This window comes from Bombus fervidus, chromosome 14 (assembly GCF_041682495.2).
Source record: "Bombus fervidus isolate BK054 chromosome 14, iyBomFerv1, whole genome shotgun sequence".
Taxonomy (NCBI): Eukaryota; Metazoa; Arthropoda; class Insecta; order Hymenoptera; family Apidae; genus Bombus; species Bombus fervidus.
The window spans coordinates 4480312-4498759 of record NC_091530.1 but is presented as its reverse complement, the minus strand read 5'-3'; the positions used below and the strand labels follow the sequence as shown (position 1 = coordinate 4498759).

The following is an 18448-nucleotide window of genomic DNA, read 5'->3' as shown; positions in this document are numbered from 1 at the left end:
TGTCTGGAATGTAGACCTTTATTTCGCCTATTCCCAATGTAGACGTTCTACTTCCGTTCATATTTAAGCGATCTACAGAACGACGAGGTTTCGCTGGGCTCGTCTTAGGAAAAGGTCAATCCGTACGTAGTTTCGACCCATGTGCAATTTGTTTCAACCCGTGTAGCAGACTATTACCGAATAGCTCCACTTTATTTCAGACCAAGTGTGTTAGACCGCTGTGAAATCTATTTTATTGCCTCTGTTCTCGTTGAATCCGAATCGTTGTTGATCGTTGTGAGCATGTGGAATTTGTAATAGGATTTTGTGCGAGTCGAATCGACGAGTAAAGTGTTTCGTGTCTGTCGAGAATTATTGGCAATATGTTTTGTATTTGATACTGTCGCAATACAGATGGCGAAATAATTGTTTCCTTGCGTATCGTATATAAATCTTCATCATTTGTAGATTGAATTTTACATTCTTTTTGTATTCATTATATTTTGTGTTGCAGCTTTAATCGGTATTACGTAAATGGACGATAGATTTAATGAAAGCGAAGAAACAGGATTGTTGAAGATGTCAAATGGAGATCATGTTAAATAGTATATTTCATTTTCTATAATATATAGAAATATATTTTACTCGAAAATAGATCATAGACTCTTCGATATGAGTGTAGACTTTCATAGCGTTTGATACTGAACTGTAGAAACTTATAGAATTATAAATTCGATCAATTTCCATTTTCTTATCTTCGTGTTATCATTCAAGCTAAGTCAAAGTATGACGTACAAGTGTACGAGCTTATTAAATTCTTCGTGAGCGAAAATATCACGTATACAGTTACGCTTTTTCTTCCTTGCAATCCAACGTAGAAAGGGTTATGAGAAGCCTAAGAAATTCTTCACGACACCAATGCTTCATTTCACTGATCCTGTACTTTTGATTTGAAGAACCCTCGGTGCGGCTTCTTTCTTAACCCTTTCGGGTTGGATGGTGTTTGTGAAAAAAGAAGACGCCAACCGATAATCGAACGTATCACGGCAATCTTTTCACTTCCTTTCTGCTTTATATTTCTATTCGTTACCGCGATAAAAATTTGCTTAGTATTTTTCTTCTTGTTTTAATACGATATATCATGATGTTATTAGATGAAAGCGAATCTTGCGTTGATCTCGCTGACTAAGAATTATCGTATTGAGTTAGTAGATAGCTTTCTGCAGACGACCACAATCAGTACTTGGAATTAGATGAATTTTGATAATTAATAATTAATTAATTGATAGGTCGATAAAGAAGAAAATATAATTTCTATAAATTTCTTTTACATTAAGGTTTGTTTACGTTAATTTTGCACTAGCGAAATTATGATAAATTGTTGCCTCTTAAATATTAAAGGTGGAAGTGAGGAATTTTTTAAATGTTAATGGAGTTAAACGAAATCCGAGAGAATCAATTTTTTGTTGGCGGTAACGTAAGAACACATGTGGCAATAGTTGTGGACTTGTAAAAAAATCGCAACAAGTGGGTTCCGAAGTTCTTTATCTGCCTTATTCACGAGAGTACTCTCCCGCAGATTACCATGCACATATTTAGAAATCTTTCCAGGAAAGCGTAGGAAACGTAAGAATACTAAAATAGAAATGTTAAATATAATCCTTTGAATTGAGAAATCCTTCGACTCAAGTCAGTGCTTCTCTCAACTCAACCTCTTCATTGTAAAAATATAATTTTTCATTTTTTACTAGTTGCAAATATTCTATCTATTATTTTCACATTTGAAAACAATTCAAATTTTTATTTTAATTCCTTTTACAGTAAAAAAGAAAGGGGGAAAGATACACGAGCTGTTCAATATTTATATGCTAACTGATCCTTCAATGTTAAAATTTCTATATGCAGAGAGTCCAAGTTAATTTCCATTCCCCAATAATTTCAATAGCATGCTTCAGTTACTTCAAAGATCGCTTCTTTAATCTCATCCCATGCATAGCACAAAATATTTACCCCTTTCAATGGTGTATTATCGTTCAGGAATATTATCGTTTTGGAATTCGAGGCAGCCTAATCGAGTTTAGTAACGATGAGACGACCCCAACGGTATTCAGCATACTCAAACAGTGGTTCTCAATCCTTTCCTAATAACTATCCACTTTTAACCCCTCTATTCTCGTATACTAAATGCAAAATTTACAATTTTTAATTCTTCAAACATTACCATCCATTCCCTATATGGTAATAAGTGCGGAGAATGAAGTACGGTTCTTCCACTTCTATACGTTTTTACTACTACAGTTACTAGAGTAGCCAAAATTAAGATTTTCTATAAATGCATCTATTTAGGATTATGTGGAATTACGTGAAATCCTATATTTTTACAATTATTTTGTACTCGATCAATTGAATTATTATGAAATTTGTTTTTATTTTGTAAAGAGCACAGTTTTTTTAACAACCCTTATAATTACAAATTCGAACGTAGCTAGTATTAAAAGATTGAAACTAAAGCTTTTGATGCGATCTCTCCAATTCATCATTTTATGTTGTGACCCTTTTCTCAGAAAACTCTACAGTTCGTAATTTTTCATCGAAATGACATTAATTCACAATTGGGGATTCGAGTGATTCTTTGGAAAATGTTGAGACAAAATGTTGCTTTCTTCGTAATAATTTCGTCTCTACTTCTTTGGTGCAAGTCTTTTACGCTTTAGTCGTCGACAGTGCTAGCGTTAAAACAAAATCGGCTCGAGCAGAGGAGCATAATTCCAAGGCTGGTACCGAGGTGAGTTCTGCCGCGAATACACGCGCACGAATTTATGCTGGCCTTTCTGTAACGCCTCTTTGATCGAGGAATCAGCGTGGCTAGGCAGCTTCGTAGCGAGCTGCGTCGAAAATAGAGAACCTGGCCAACGTGCATCGCCGGGAACGCGGCCAGGCATTCCCATGGTAGGTCCCCGGGTGCGTGCTTCTCATTCTGTCTCGCCTGGACGCCATTAAGATAGCCCATCTTTCCCTAGTCCGCTTTATTTCACAGAGATTCCTATCGACTCGAATAGAAAACCACCTGTTTTCGTTTTCGTGTGAGCTTTCTCGTTTCCCGATGATGATTCGCTAACTAGCTCGTCTGTGAAAGTTGGAGTCCCCTGTCATGGCTTTTGCTCGTACGAATGAAATCATTTTTCAAATTGTTAACAGGATCATATACAGATCATATACGAATAGAAGTAATATTTGATAAAAGCAAATTGATAAGTTGAGCTTAGTTCTTCTAATTTATTTGTAACCGTCATGAAACGTTAGTAAAAAATATAACAGAAGATTTGTAAGCGAAGAAGCAGTTACATTCGAGTGGCGAGTTAACTTGTCCTCTCTAATTAACAAATTAAAGTTTGCAATCTTTGTAAAATCTTATTCTAAACACGCGTTGATACGAAAAGCAAAACTGTTGGAAGGTTGAATTTAGTTTTAAACGAGCGACTTTCTCAGACATACGTGTCGGTATAAGAAATTAATATATAATATATATAATAGTTATTAATAAAGTTCAGTGCAAAAGTATCGTGATTGTGTCTTATAATTAAGCTGTCGATAATTATTTGCGGTTCAGTTCTCCTTTTTCGTCGGCGTTACGCTTTGGTCGCTGCTTAAATTGATTCAATAGGGGCGAGAAGAAAAGGGGATCGTTGAGCTAATGTAGTTTCCATTCTCTTTGCCTAAAGCGTCTCGTTGATTGGATCGAGCTCGCTGGGAAAAAGTGTGTGAGCTTATTTAATCTTTGGGTAATCGAGTGGGTCTCGGTTAAATACGAGTGTTTGCGCGTAAAGGATGGGAAATTCTGGCAGAAGTAATGGAATTAAAGCCGTGATCAGAGAGGTGTGATGCTTTTTTCTTGGAATGGATGTTTGGTTTTTAATCAGCGATTTGTGTAATTTGTGCCCATACACTTGTACGATTTCTGACATTTTTTCCTCCTTTTTTTTTTTTTGGATTCTTTAGAATATACTCTAAATAGAACATAATTTGTTTAGAATAAATTAGTTTATTATCGTCAACATTTTCATTCAAAACTTGTTTTGTATGAAATTTGAAACGAGAGCCGGGCAGTCGAAACGAATATACTCCTGGTTATTTGATAATTATACGTTAGAAATTGAAGAATTTATTTGTAACGTTACAAGAAAATAAAATTGTGGACACATGTGAGTCATGCGAGGTATTCCTGTTTCAATTACCAAACAAAATTCGTAGTGATTAAGTTTTTATTGAAGAATATTCTTGTTTGTCAAACTTGCCTATAATTCATCCTATAAACGCGACTCTTATTTGTCATACATGATTCATATACCATATTATGAGTCACGTAAATACATTATTACAAGGCAAAGTTTAAATAACACTTCATTATCCACTTATTGCCCATTAAATTTGGGTACATCTGAAATCGATTCGACGTTCATACACATACAAATATCCTCAATGTTCATTCGTAAATTATTTCGACGATTTCGTCGCGGCAAAGAATACAGAAAGTAAACATCGTAGCGGACAATAATTCCGTTCGATTTGGAATCTCACGCGATGTACCGACAAATAAGTGCTCGAAGACACGTCGATCGGTTGCTACGTTTAGCATTTATCGGGCGGATATTTTGATAATAAGTGAAGACGATCGAATTTGCTGCACGAAACGCAAGCCGAAAGCGTGTCATTAGCGTACAAATTTAGTCGGTACGCGACCTCTCATGAGTGTTTACCAACGGGGCCGGAGGCGCTCTCGATGGCTTGGCAATTTTTCTGAATACGTTTGTATCTCTTTCATTCTACCACGCTTTTTTCGGCCGTCGGTTTTTTGACGAGCTGAGAATCGACCGGTGTTCTCACGAATAGCGCACGCCAACGCCCTGGGCATGCCCTGGTTTTCCACGAAAATCATTTCTGCAAATTACACGCCGCCGCAGCGCAACACGTCTCTTCTCTATAGAAAAGTTCGGATATTCAGTTTGTGGTAAGAAACGTTTCGTCCGCGCCGTTTTTGTTTAGAATTCCAGCGTTTTCTTAGCTTTCATGTGTATCGCCGCGTGTGATTATTGTTCTTCGGCGTAGAGTGTTGAGAATTAAAAAGATTACATTTAAATGTTTAAGGACGCTTAACAATCAACGAGTCGTTTAATGCTCTCTATTTCAAAATATCGGTTTACAAAGATGTCTAGTAAGCTCTTCAGGCTCTAAATACCCAATCTCCTAATTACACATAGCCACGCATTAATACGCACCATTCATCACATCTATCTTCTCCAAGGTTCTCAAAACGATCTTTAACCGGCCGCCCGAAACATCAAAGAAACGAACAAGAGAGAAAAAAGGATCTGCGGTCTAACTGTTTTGTTCGTATGACGTACAGGCGGTACAGGCTAGACGAAGCGTGTCGTTTGGTTTATTTTGTCTGACGTTTGGATTAGCTGTATTAATAAACCATTAGCAATTGAGATTACCAAACGCAGTAAAATAGAAAAGGACTGATAAAGCAGATAAGATTTTTACATATCGTACATCATTTAAGAAAAGGAAATATTATAAATTAAAGACTATGGATTTTTATACATTTGTGAAAAATTTGAAGACATAAAAATACTCGGTTGTTTACAATATTTGGAACGTAAGACAATTTTTTATCCAAGTTCCCCTTTTTTAAATTATATAGAGAAATTTTGTGTAAATATCCACCGTCTAATTATTAATATACGAGAAGAATTTTTTATCATCATGCAGCGTAGAGACCATTTCAACTGAAAGTCTTCATTTTTAATGCTTGCATTTACCATTTCAACTGGTCGATTACTCACATCCTATGCGTAATGCGGTCGTCTGGGATCGGTTTTTTCTTCTGTCATTTCAGCCGATTTTTTGTCCAAACTCAGCTGTTCGATAATATGGGCCTGACGTTTAACTGTGCAAAAATCCTAATGTCAAGGTTGAATCGTTATCGTGGTCGGACATCGAGCGCGTGATTTCTGCGAAACGCGGACCTGTCTCGCCGTCGAAAGACGAATCGTACGTTCACGCCCACGCGTACACGTGAAGCACGTGCATGTTTACCAAATCGAGTCTGCTGGAGCCATTGACTTTTTCACCTTCAGACGGGATCATCGAAAGCAAGAGAAGGTCGATACGATTGCAGAAGAATCAGCGCCGATGCAATAAATCTTCTTGTATCTCGAACCTGCATCTAATAATGCAACTTTGAGGAAAAAATGACCGTGATCAATGATTTAGTGGATCTTTTCGCGGAGAAAGGAAAAACTGTTTCGTTAACGCGATTTTGATACCAGAATATCACTTTCAAGTTAAGCCGATCAACAAAATTCCCTCTTAATTTTAATGTCAGAATAATTATTTATTATCTAATTTTTGAAGAATCAAATATTATAGTGGTGGAGTTAAAGTGGTGAACGATGTAAATGCCAAAGGAAATTAAAAAAAGAATGAATAGAACGATTCTGGCAAGAAGATCCTAAGTGCTAGAATAATTTATTTTAGCTTTCGGGATTGCTGCAAGATAAAACTACGATCATAAACTAGACAACGGTTAAAAAAAGAAAAGGATTGAAAAAAATGAGTAGTAAAAATCACTAAATTTAACTAGTCTAGATATTTTCTACTACCTGTTCTTCCTCTAAATCTGTAAAGGTGATAAACGTTGAGAGTCCATAGCATTAGCCTAGCCACGACTAATGTGAGTGGCTGATGTAAAGGATTGTTGGATTCTAGAGCATAGTGGCACACAAATTATTTTTTTTCTTCTTCAAATTTTAGAAATTTTTTTCATGCCCGCAATTTGTGTCGTTGACTGTTATATTAATATATATATAATATTATATATATAATATATATAATATTTCATTGTCGCAAATTTTATAGCTTAGTCGTCGCTAGTTTTAGTTTCAGTAAATAAATATGATATATTTCCTAACTGAAATACACTTCTTAGAGCTTGAATTTTCTGTTTCGCCAAAAAGTCTTGCAGAAGTTCTACCTTTCTACTGACACGCTATAGTTCTACATTCTAATATGAGGCTAACGTTAGAACGAGGTATAGGCGAGTAGAATCGTAGAACAGGGTCGTGAAAATTCGCACGCGCTCACATTCCTCCTCGTCTTCTTCTTCTGTTTCTTCTGGAAGAACCTTGGCCCGATTTGGCTGACAACTAGGCGAGCACACGAGGCTTTCTAGTTTCAGCTCTCCGTTCCTTCGCTTTCAGTTAGCCGCGGTGGTGAAACCGGAGGAATCAGTCGTCTCTTTGCATTACGTAAACCGCGTTCCTTCGTGCTCTCGAACCGAAGACGATCGAGAATTAAACACGCCGTTGTTATCGCTGCAATTCTAAAATCCAACGATCCCTTCTCGTTCCATTCATCACGCGCTACTTTACTTGCTAGTTAGTAGCTGGTTTCCGTTGCCTAACAGAGACCGTTCAGAAACTATTCCTGGACGAGATACGGCTACCTTCGCGTAGACAGCAGCTATAATTGAATAGTGAGCAACGTGGTCCGGTGGCAGGTTTTATTTGAACGTTTAGCGCCGGAACACGGTAGACAATTTTATGAATTTAAAATAATAACAATAATAAATAACGAATAGAATGTTGGAAATATCTAAGTTTGGAGGTCTTATTCAAATAAACGATACTATTATATGTTCACTCATACGCTTGACATACGCTGGCTGATAAAAGTATTTGAATATTTATTATTTTATAGAAAAAATTTTATTACTATAGAAAATGTTATGCTCGATCCACTCGTATGTCAATATCGCATATGTTATATAAAATATCTTGAAACTTTATTAATGCTGTAATGAGACACGACTGTCGTAATTAGGTTGCTATAAAAAATATTATTTGAATATCTAGTTATTAAACACTGATGAAATATTAAGATATTCGTGTGTTCCCAATGTATCAGTTACTAAAATTGTAAATATATAGGAAAATTAAAATGATATGTATATGAAAATCCACGAAAATGTAGCGCGATAAATTTGTCTATTCGGATTGTTTAATTTTGTCCACTGTACGACATAGTATTTTGACTGTAGCGTTTCCTATTCGAATTATTTTAAGGACGAGGTACTAAGAACCGTGTTATAGGGTCACGGTGTAGTAAACCGTGTGGATGGTTCGCGGTTTCGTTTCCTCAATTGCGGTATTGGAAGGTGTCGACAGAATGGCCGAGATGTTGTGCGAATTTTTTTTGTCGAATGTCTGTTATTGAGATCATTTAGTTTTGACGATTGTATCTTTATTATATTTTGTATAAATTCACTTATTTAAAGCGGAGTGATAGGTTATATTCAAAGTCCGTGCTAATTTATACCATTTGTATTAATTTATGTAGTCTTACGTTAGAAAGTGTATCTTGAAGGTTAGAAAAGGATATTAATTCGATTAGTACATAGCAAATACAAAATTTTTCATGCATTTACACGTTTACGTAATAATCAAGGTTGGTGGAATTTGAATATTCATTTAGAGGTAGAAAATAAGATACTCTAGATACTTGATTAGTTGGAAAAGAGTGAACGGACAATTTCGAAATATCGTGTACATATTTATTTCATTGGAGGATTAAATAAACATTTTTTGAAATTGAAATATGTTTCCGAATATACGTGTGAGAATACATATACTTACAAATGATTTTTTAAAAATAATGTACCTTAGCGTAGAAACTTTCAAACTATTTGTTTCTTACTTTTAATCCAAATTCATTCAAAATATGTATGTACAAAAATTAGCTAATTAACTTGAATAATTCCTCCAGCTTTAAAAGTACTAATAGATATTTGTCGATTCCCATAAGTAGAAAAGTCTGCACGTTATTCACAGTTAGACAGAATTCCATGCAAGATCGCACAATCGGCTTTCACTTCCTTCGATAAAGCGAGATTAAGCCATCATCCACTAAGGGGCAATTTACCAATCCCTGCAGTCAGCAGGATCGGAAGGAGAATCAAATCCATCAAGCTGACCGTTATTAACACACATCAGTGTCAAATTTTTTGGGCAGCTACAAATTTTCATGAAAGCGTAACCTTCTACCCATCGCACACGCTCTTTCTTTTTTCTTTAATCCTCGCGTGTATGGTTGGTCAGTAAGCTCATACAGTTGTAACAGCTGTTATGTTATTGCTACCGTTAATACATTCATATTTATACTTACTGCTTCTAAAATTATCAAAACTATTTATTTAGAATTCCTAACATACAACCGTTACTTATCAAGATAGTAAATTACTACGCAATAAATTAATTATTAAATTAACGTACAAGTAGCCATTGCCATTTTATATATCAGGAACGAATATTTCTCGCGATCGTTGCTCGTAGCACAGCATCTTATCATCCTCCTCCTGGTATTTCTTTCGCTCTATCCTTTGTCCCTTACACGTAACATGTTCGTTGGTTCTCTTCCTTCGTCTTCGTCCCCTGTATTTCTCATTTTTCCCTTTCTCATCTTTCTCATGGAGCGCGGTGTCACGAAAACTGGCTGGTTCGGTTCCATGCGATAAGTGAAACGTGTTCGAGCCACGTCTGGCCCCACGTATACGTGTACCGTGTGGTCATCAAATAGCGACTCGTCCGAGTTGGCGAGAATCTTGCGTCATTGACGCGGCAGCCGCCCATGAATGAAACCGTGGAGGCGCACGTGTGCAGCTCGCGAGCTCCGCCGGCATTTAAATACGATTTAAAGCGAACGCGGCCCGAAACGGGTTGCGGAGGTCGCGTTTTAACCGTGAACGAGCGTGAGAACGATTCGCCGCTGTCCAAGGAGCCGTTTCCCGTGCACGCCTTGTCGACTGCCGCCATTTTAGGACAGAAACCTGCTTTCCCCTTCTTTACCTTTCTACTATTTCTCTTCGTCTGGTTTCGAATTTTGCAATTTGGGATATTTTTAAGTTCGTTGCAGATTAAAGAGGCGTATTTTCTTATGCTTTCGTTTCTTTCTACCTTCTTCTGGTGTTATTAAGTTTGTATTATTTTATATAGAATTTGGAATTTAGAAAGAAATATTTTTTTTATATTATCCATTCCAAAAAATTGTTTTTCAATTTTATTACCATATTGTCTTAATGTTTTATATCATTAGTACAATAAATTAAACCGTTAATTTATTCAGCCAATTAAGCAAAATCGTATCGGTCGTGTAGAATTGCAAATTAGTACGAAATTTGTAAATTACCCGAGAATATATTTAATTAATAATTCATTTAAATCTAATTAACTATTCGTTTAATATTTAACATAAATCAGAAGGAATTGCTGAAATAAATGTTATTCTCGATTCTGTTTTTTATTTATTTACCGTATTTAAACTGTGTTTAACGTTCCGCCTTGCGTCAGTAAAATGTCGCGTGTGGAAACGCGTTTGTTGTAATTACAATACTATCGCGTATTATGCTATCATCGACGGCTAAAAACCGTTATTACACGCTATTCGATATTGGAATGGCGAGCGGTATGGCCGAAAGAAATGAAATCTATCTTAGACCTATCGTTGCTCTTAGTAGGATATTAATAGCCACCTCGATTTGACATTCGCTGTATTTATCTGATTATCGAAGGTTATCGTTTCAACGAAATGTTAATGACCATCGCGCAATGTAGGTGGTCTTCTATTAAAAACGAAATACAAAAAAGAAGGAAAGGATAAAAGGAAAAAGATGAAGGGATGGATTTTTACGATGAAGAGGGAAGATTCGTTGAATCGACTCCGATTTCACCGTTATTTCGTACGAGTGCTTTTTTCAGAAGGTTTCTCAATTAGATACATTTCAATCGAATATTAGAGAAATATTCGAATAGACGTACAGTGTATGAAACAGAAAACACAATATCTTTTTCTATGTCTAATGAAAGGCGCGCAGAGAAAAAATGACTTCCAAAGATGTGTTTACTTTCGACAAGACTGTGTTAATTTTCGGGGCATACACTTTCCACGGTCTCGTGTAACTGTTTCATGAAAACGTGTCCATCTTGTTATATACCTTCTAACGTTTGCACGAATTCGCTTTGCTTGTTTTATCGGAATTTCTAATCGACGCCTTAGCGGTGTGCCTTTCGAAACTATATATATATTTAGTAAAGGGGAAATCGGCGACCGGTTGGGTTGATCAAACATTCGACGTGTTTTAAGGTAGACTGAGATAACGTCATAAAGTTATTTATAACTGTCCGAGGACGATTCCGTCATATCGATTTACGACTTGCAAATACGATACTTTTGTAGCTCCCTTTTTTTTTTTTTTTTTTTTTTATTATTAACTTTATCTTCGTTCCGATAAAACATTTTTAATTGCCGCCCGAACGATCGTGAAACGCGATGAAACGATCGACTACGCGGAGTGGCATTTAATATTAAAAGTTCGCGAAACATCTGTTAATTAGCGAAATCAAGCATTTTTTGAGAAAAAGATCATTACGAAAGTAGACGTCAGCTTCTCGCTCAGGTTACGACTGTAAGAAGTTTATACTCGAGATTAAGGTACAAGTTAAAAGAGTATACTCTCTGACAGACATTTAAATTTTTAAAACCCTGTGTCGCGTAAATATACCTATTTAAGTATACATAGATAAGAATTAAGACACGTATATATATATATATCTTTTTACAGTTTTTTTAAATAGTTGTTTTTATTACTAAAAAACAGTTAGTATTTAATATGATAATGAGAAAAGGTATATTAGAGCTATAAATTTTTCATTATTCCTGTTTACTTTCGTATACCAATCTTATATCCTTCTTGATGCAAAAAAAATGCATAATTTCGGCGGTTGAATATAATTTAAGAAATTATTGATTTATAATCTAGAATGTCTCGTGCAAAGGCTTAATCAAGCAATTATTTTTATAAACTCAGAATATTATACTCAAAAGTAGCTAAAATTTTTTCTTCCCGAATTCTGAAGGTAATTTTGTAAATTTCATCGTATAAAATATTGAGAAATATTATCGAAAGAATTTTTATTAAACAAATTGAGGTCAAATATCGATAAAAGTGTTACACGAAGGAAAAAATTTGTCGGTGGTCCCCGAACTATCTAACGATTAATTTCATCGATGTCTCCGTAGTGTGTGACGTACTTTAGCTCCGTCGAATATTTTTATGAATGACGTTCCTTTTTTTCGTAGCGCTTTTAACGCGATACACGTCGAGAAACAAGTCACGTCGAAACGGTTTATCGCCTTCGATATGGCATACCTTACTATTCACAGATTTTGCACGAACAGGATTTCGAGGACACACACCTCATCTAACGCGTTTTAGCAGTTAGCGAGTACATATCAAATAGGAAAGAACGAGAAGGAGGGAGAGAGAAAGAGATAGGATCAATTTGAAAACCTGTCGAAGGCCACGATGTCTATCCTTTCCTTTTTCTAATGGCACGAGATAGCCTTCGAACTAACCTAAGCGCTTCATTGATATTAAATTGCTCCTTAACAAGTCACGGTGACGGTTTCCTGAATGGAAACGACGCGAATCTAAATTGAATTTCAAAGATATTTTAATTTGGCGTGGAGGCATGTGTAGGTTATGATTTTGAATTTTTTCCACTTTGGATGCTTTATATCTTGAATTTTTATGATTCTAAACTCTTTAAATTTTCAATTATGATTCGGAATTATATTTGCATATTTATCAAAAGAGTACATCTTTTAAAAGTAGAGAATAGTCCTTCAGAAGATCGATAAAAAGAGGAAAACCGAGTTTTACAAAGAGATCACGCGATAAGGCTGTTAGGAAAGTGTGAAACTAAGTAGAAAACGTTTCCAAAGAGACTGAACACCTACGATGCTTCTTCTGGCAGATTCGATTGCCACCGATGCATTCGTGGGTGTAAAATGTGACATTTATACGAACGCATTGGATACGTTGGTGTTTTAAAATGTGATCATGCTTGCTTGTTAAACTGTCAAGTCGGAAGAGAAAGGTGTTTCATTTTTGTGAAATCAAGGTTTTTATCCTTGTACAGATCTTTTTAGTATCAAACCAATAAATGTAGAAATATATACTACAATGAATGTATTCGATTTTTAAAAATTATTTTAGAAATTTGAATAAACGTATAATGTATATCTTATACGACTTCATTTATTTTTAAATACGCTGAACGACAAAGAGTTTATGCAAGATATATCTCAAAGAGGAATCATTCCACGTAAAATGTTTAAATCGAAAATATAAAATGAAACGATTTTGTACCATGCTTCATTTTCGCGAAAATCGGATTGGAAAATTTGTCGTGTACACGCCATCTATATCGACCTAATTCGTAAACTAAGCACGTTTAAACTTATTTCCCCTAAAACGAGCCTATAAAAGGAGAAATTTTTATTCTACATTCTTTTACTACTTCTATTCCGTAGAGAATTATCGAAGTTTACGTACACTAGGCGAGTCCTACAATGAGCTACCATTTCATTTTTATAGCGACATCGTAAAATACAAGATCGTTTAGTACTCTTTAATATTCTTTCATAAAAAAAGTATCCAACTTTTTTCCTTGAACAGGATACTCATTTATAGTCGTACAATCGATCGTTAAAATATTACAAAATCACGATGTTCTTCGGGATGTCGTCTTCCTAGAAGCAAATAACGATCACCAACATCGATCAAATAGGAAATCTTATCGAGGATAAATTAATGAAATGCGTTAAGTAGAAAACGTCGAAACGAATAAAAGAAATATATAACTTGGAGATAATGGGAAAGTAGCCGATAAATGTGGCCGTTTCTTAATATAGATGACACGCCGTTGAATTGCGGTCAATTAATTCGAGAACCGTTTCTCCGAAATTGTTGCAGAAAGTCCTCGAAGAACGATTGGACAGCAGGGTCGACGCCATGGTTGAGACCGGTCTGGTGCAGGAACTGCTTGACTTTCATCAGAGATACAACGAGCAACGGATTAAATCCAACACGTAAGTGCACGAGTTATATCAGTAAGTGCTTTATATCACGCGATCCCGGTCTGCCGGTTCAAGGATTTATTCTTCGTTTTTCTCCTGTTTTCGTTGAGTCCCCGATCCATGCTCGCCAGACCGTTCGACGAGTCCGTTCGCTTGAAAATTTTCTCCCCAACCGAAGCCTGCTTCCCTCGTTAAAGCAGTAGATTAATTAAAAGTTTCGAATTTTCAAATGATATTACTTCTGTTTAAAAATTTAGGTTGTTTGTTTAATGGGCCGTTGAAGGGGTTGCGTGTGGTTTAGCGACTTTCAAACTTCCTCGAATTGTCAAACAACTTAAAAAAGTAAAATTACTAAATGTTCCATGCACAAACGAGTTGTGTATTTAATTTTAAAATGTACCATCGTGTCAAGTTTTTTAATAGATAGCTTAATGTTATAGTCTGCTAAGCACGTAAGAAGGTAGCAAATGTTCTTTGAAGCACTAATTTCTTACTAGTTTGCACATTTTTGTACGCTTCATTCTCCGCTAGGAAATTTCCAAAGGTTTTATTCATCAAATACAGATGCCAGAAAGTTCCCAAAGCAATTTAAAAATTCATATAGGATCCATTAATTATCGTTAGTTCCCCACACTTTTCATCCAGAACCCAATCTGCCCGTGCATACACTCCTTAACAACTCATTAACTCTCGTACTCGTCAATTACGCTTCATCAAAGAAAAAACCAAGCAAGAAAAACCATTTTACACTACCATTTTTCTAAGCGATATCATCTTTGAAACATCTCCACACTGGCTTCCATCGTCCTATCGTGACGGAGTCTTCCATCTTCTCTGCTGAACTCTGTCGTAACGGAAAGAATAATATCGTCTGTTAATCGAGAGTAATCTCGAGATACACGCGTATTTCACGCTGCTCGAAATTCACGAATCACGTGTGCATAGCGAGCACGTGATTCGTACGAGACACGCTAGAGCCTTTGTGAATGAAGTCTGGCGGTGCACGGCTCTCGCCTTACTCGCTTCCGGAAATCGCGAGCGCATCGACCGGATGCCCGAGAGAAAATAAAGGAAGTAGCCAGTCGTGAGGAAAAGTAAGTACATACCGGCCTTCGTGGCAGTGTACGAGCACCGTGCGCGATAGAACAACGAAAAAAGAAAAAGAGAGAAAGAATTATACTGGCTCGACTGAATGATAATCGCCTTATCTCTTGATATCTGGGAAGCTCCGAGCTGATTCGACGCAGCGATTCTCAAATGCCTTTCGCGGTTCGACGGCTCTTTTCAAAGAGATCCCCGGGATTTTAATTGAGTTTCAAACGTAAGAACAGATTTTCTTACAACAGCGCATTTTTATTCGAGTTAAATTAATATTCGAATATTATGATATAGAAGATTTCATTTTCTTGTTCTCGTACGAATATACACATATCTCATTGTCTACAATGAAGTGTAAAGGTTTTGGATAAGAAAGATTCTTCGCTTTACAATCCAAAAATGATATTTTAAAGAATTTTAAATAATTAAGATTATGTACTTTTATAACAGTGTCTACTTTGTTCTACTGTTTTCTTTCACTGGCTTCATTCTATTGTAGTAAAGATTATTTTAGATGTCACTTTTGGAATACAAAGCGAGAAATCTATCTGATCGGAAACTTTTGCGCATCACTGTATGTTTGAAAGACGATGTTATATTGCTATGCGAATGGTTTTTGTGATTTGCCGAATACCACGGGGAAATTAATCGAAAATGAAAGCGAATGTGTTTCAAAATGCGAAATATATGCTAATATATACCCATAAAAATAAGAAGTGACATTTTTTTCTGCATACGGTAACAGAAGGTGAAAAGATGCTATTTAAAAGCTGTTACATGTCGAGTAAATAAAGCTGGTATAACGTATTAGCAAAAATTATGAGGTTTAAATGTATTCCTCTTAATTACTTACGACCTTGCGGAAACTATATTAATTATTCAACAATACGAATTGATATTCGAAAAGCATCCGCAGTATTTGACAAGTGGAATATCGAGTTTAAAGTTTGTATTATCTTTTCAAAATACATTAAGATCTTTATTCGTTTACCGTTAATTTGATAGTTCTGTTAGCGTGTCCCTCGTTTGCAGATTTTGCTCATTAAAACTAGCATTAAACATTAATTGTTAATTGATACGTTAATTATTCAGAAACTTTTTTGAATGTTGCTAAGATAATATTAAAAAATTAGAGAAACTAAAGTAGCAGACGATGAACAAAAAATGCATTTCTGTTAGTCTTGTTTTTGTATCATTTATCACTTGAACTCTGTGCACATTTTTAGCATTCTATATCATTGAAAAAATATAGTAGACTTTCTAGTTGGTATTTAGAATTATATGATGCAAATTTAAGACACATAATTTATATTTTTATATTTACTCTTCTTTTGTGGAAAGATAGTGGCGATAAAATTAATGTAGCGGTACGAGTCATCTAGCTTCTTTAGAAGATTTGGCAAAATGAATTCGAAATCAAGAATTACGTCTGCAGCGTTGTAAATTAAAAGAGGAATTTGGCATTTATAACGCTAAAATTAAAACCAACTATTTTTAATCGCATCTAAGAATTCCAGAAAAGCTAACAGAAATCCTCGTCGAATTATAGAGTTAAAAAGAGAATGCTGAAACGAATTTTAATATCGATAGAGTTAAGATAATTATTCTATTGCATTAAGGGATTTCAAATATTCGGCAAAAATTCTTTATTAATGGATTGCCGAATTAAAACGTTGAGAACATTGAACGCTAAGAAAAGAAAAGCATCCAGTATTTATAGCGTTGAGACGAGTTTTCAATTACATCTAAGAATTCTCAAAATCCAATAGAAATTCACCACGGATGTAGTTCAAAGAGATAATGAGCATTGCAGCAACTAGCCTCTAAGAGGCATAATCGTATTCCTCGACTTCGTATCGCCATTCGTAACGACGAAGGGCGCAAAATGGATAAGCGGTATAGGCGAGGTGAATAAAAACAATAAACCTGGTTTCTCGAATCGTTTATCGGCGATGTACTTTTTCCATAGTGTACTGCTGCTGGCGTAATGCTTAAATCGAATCGATACACTAGTTTATCGCGATTCGCGTTTTCTCTCATGCTAACGGTTCTCTAGCCGCGGTCGTTTCGCCTGTGATCCGGCGGAAAGGACAGCCAGAGATTGGAAATGCTTCATACCCGCTGTCGATGCCATTTTTCCACCGTTACTTATCCAGGTGAAATGAATTTCTCGTCGACCGATTGTGTTCGCCGCGGATAGAACATTGCACGGGTTCAGCAACGTAACAGGATCACCTTGAGTCGCTTCTAAATTACGGCCTCGCTGAAAAATTGCCTCGTTGGAATGAAACGTTGCGCACGCTTGCATGATTCCAGGGTAACGTTGTGTACACGTATATTCGAAATTGAATTGAGTATTTGTAATACTAGCTTGTAACATAAGAGACACAAGCTTTTATTTGCGTACGCTAACGCTTACGATCAGATTGCGAAAGTTTATGCATTTGTGGGAAATTTAATTTAATTTAATTTTTGCGCTAAAGCGCACGAAATATTCAAAGTGTATTACTCATCATAATATTCAGCGAGAGAAGAGTCGAGAGGAGATACTGGTTAAGAAGGTACAACATAATTTAATACGTTTCACCTGAAAAGTATTTGCGTATGCAGAACTATCCACCTTCTGGTTATCGAGTGACACTGACACAGGGAATGCAAAGAATTCGATAAAATGTCACAAATATCAGCTGTATTTTTAACACTATGTGGAGGAAAACAACGTTTCATTCCTCTAATGTTTATTTAAAGCGTAGTACTGTTATACTATTAGAATTAAAATTGTAAGCATTATATAAGCTGAGCGCGAGTTCAAGGATCGGGAAGTAGTTATAGTTTTCGTGCTAAATTCAAATGTACTAGTATTTTAAGTGGTATTATTTGTCTACAAGTTTTTTTGGATTCAAGAATACAATTCTAAGTCGAAAAAAAAACTACGTAATTCTGAAATTTAATGTGTGCTTGTACTAAGTCAAAGTATAATTCCATTGTTTCTATATGTTATTAGTAAAACATACTAGTTCAGCACCTTGACTTTTGCTACCGATATTCATGAATGTCTTCGGTAAATTTTCGTTTCCTACAAAATCACACTAAATATCGATTTTGACTTCTCTTTTTAAGTTATATTTCTTTTTAAACATTATCTTTACAAAAGTACCCTTTTTTATATTTTTTAAAGTAAATATTAAATTTATTATTAAAAAAAAAGACAGAAAAAGAATCGTATACCATTTTACATAAAAAATTATGGATATCCCCTGTTCCCTTAGCGGATAAATTCATTGTACATGAAACGACGCATGCCAAACATCGCAAATGATTAAAAAATAAATCTTGACAGTGTCACCACTGGACCTTGCATTCGTGTAAAAGAGGCAAACAGAGGCGACGATAA

At 35.6% G+C, this 18448-nt stretch overlaps 1 protein-coding gene across 3 annotated transcripts in view; it reads left to right on the top strand.

Annotated features, from left to right (window-relative positions):
* Positions 1 to 18448, top strand: part of LOC139994573 (tRNA dimethylallyltransferase) — a 117534-nt gene that overhangs the window by 89209 nt on the left and 9877 nt on the right. For all 3 annotated transcript variants that reach the window (XR_011801673.1, XM_072017376.1, XM_072017377.1), the window contains exon 5: positions 13853 to 13968. Coding sequence is in view for 2 of the 3 variants with exons in the window: in XM_072017376.1 (XP_071873477.1) it covers positions 13853 to 13968 (116 nt within the window). In the remaining variant the exon portion in view is untranslated. The remainder of the gene's footprint in view (positions 1 to 13852; positions 13969 to 18448) is intronic.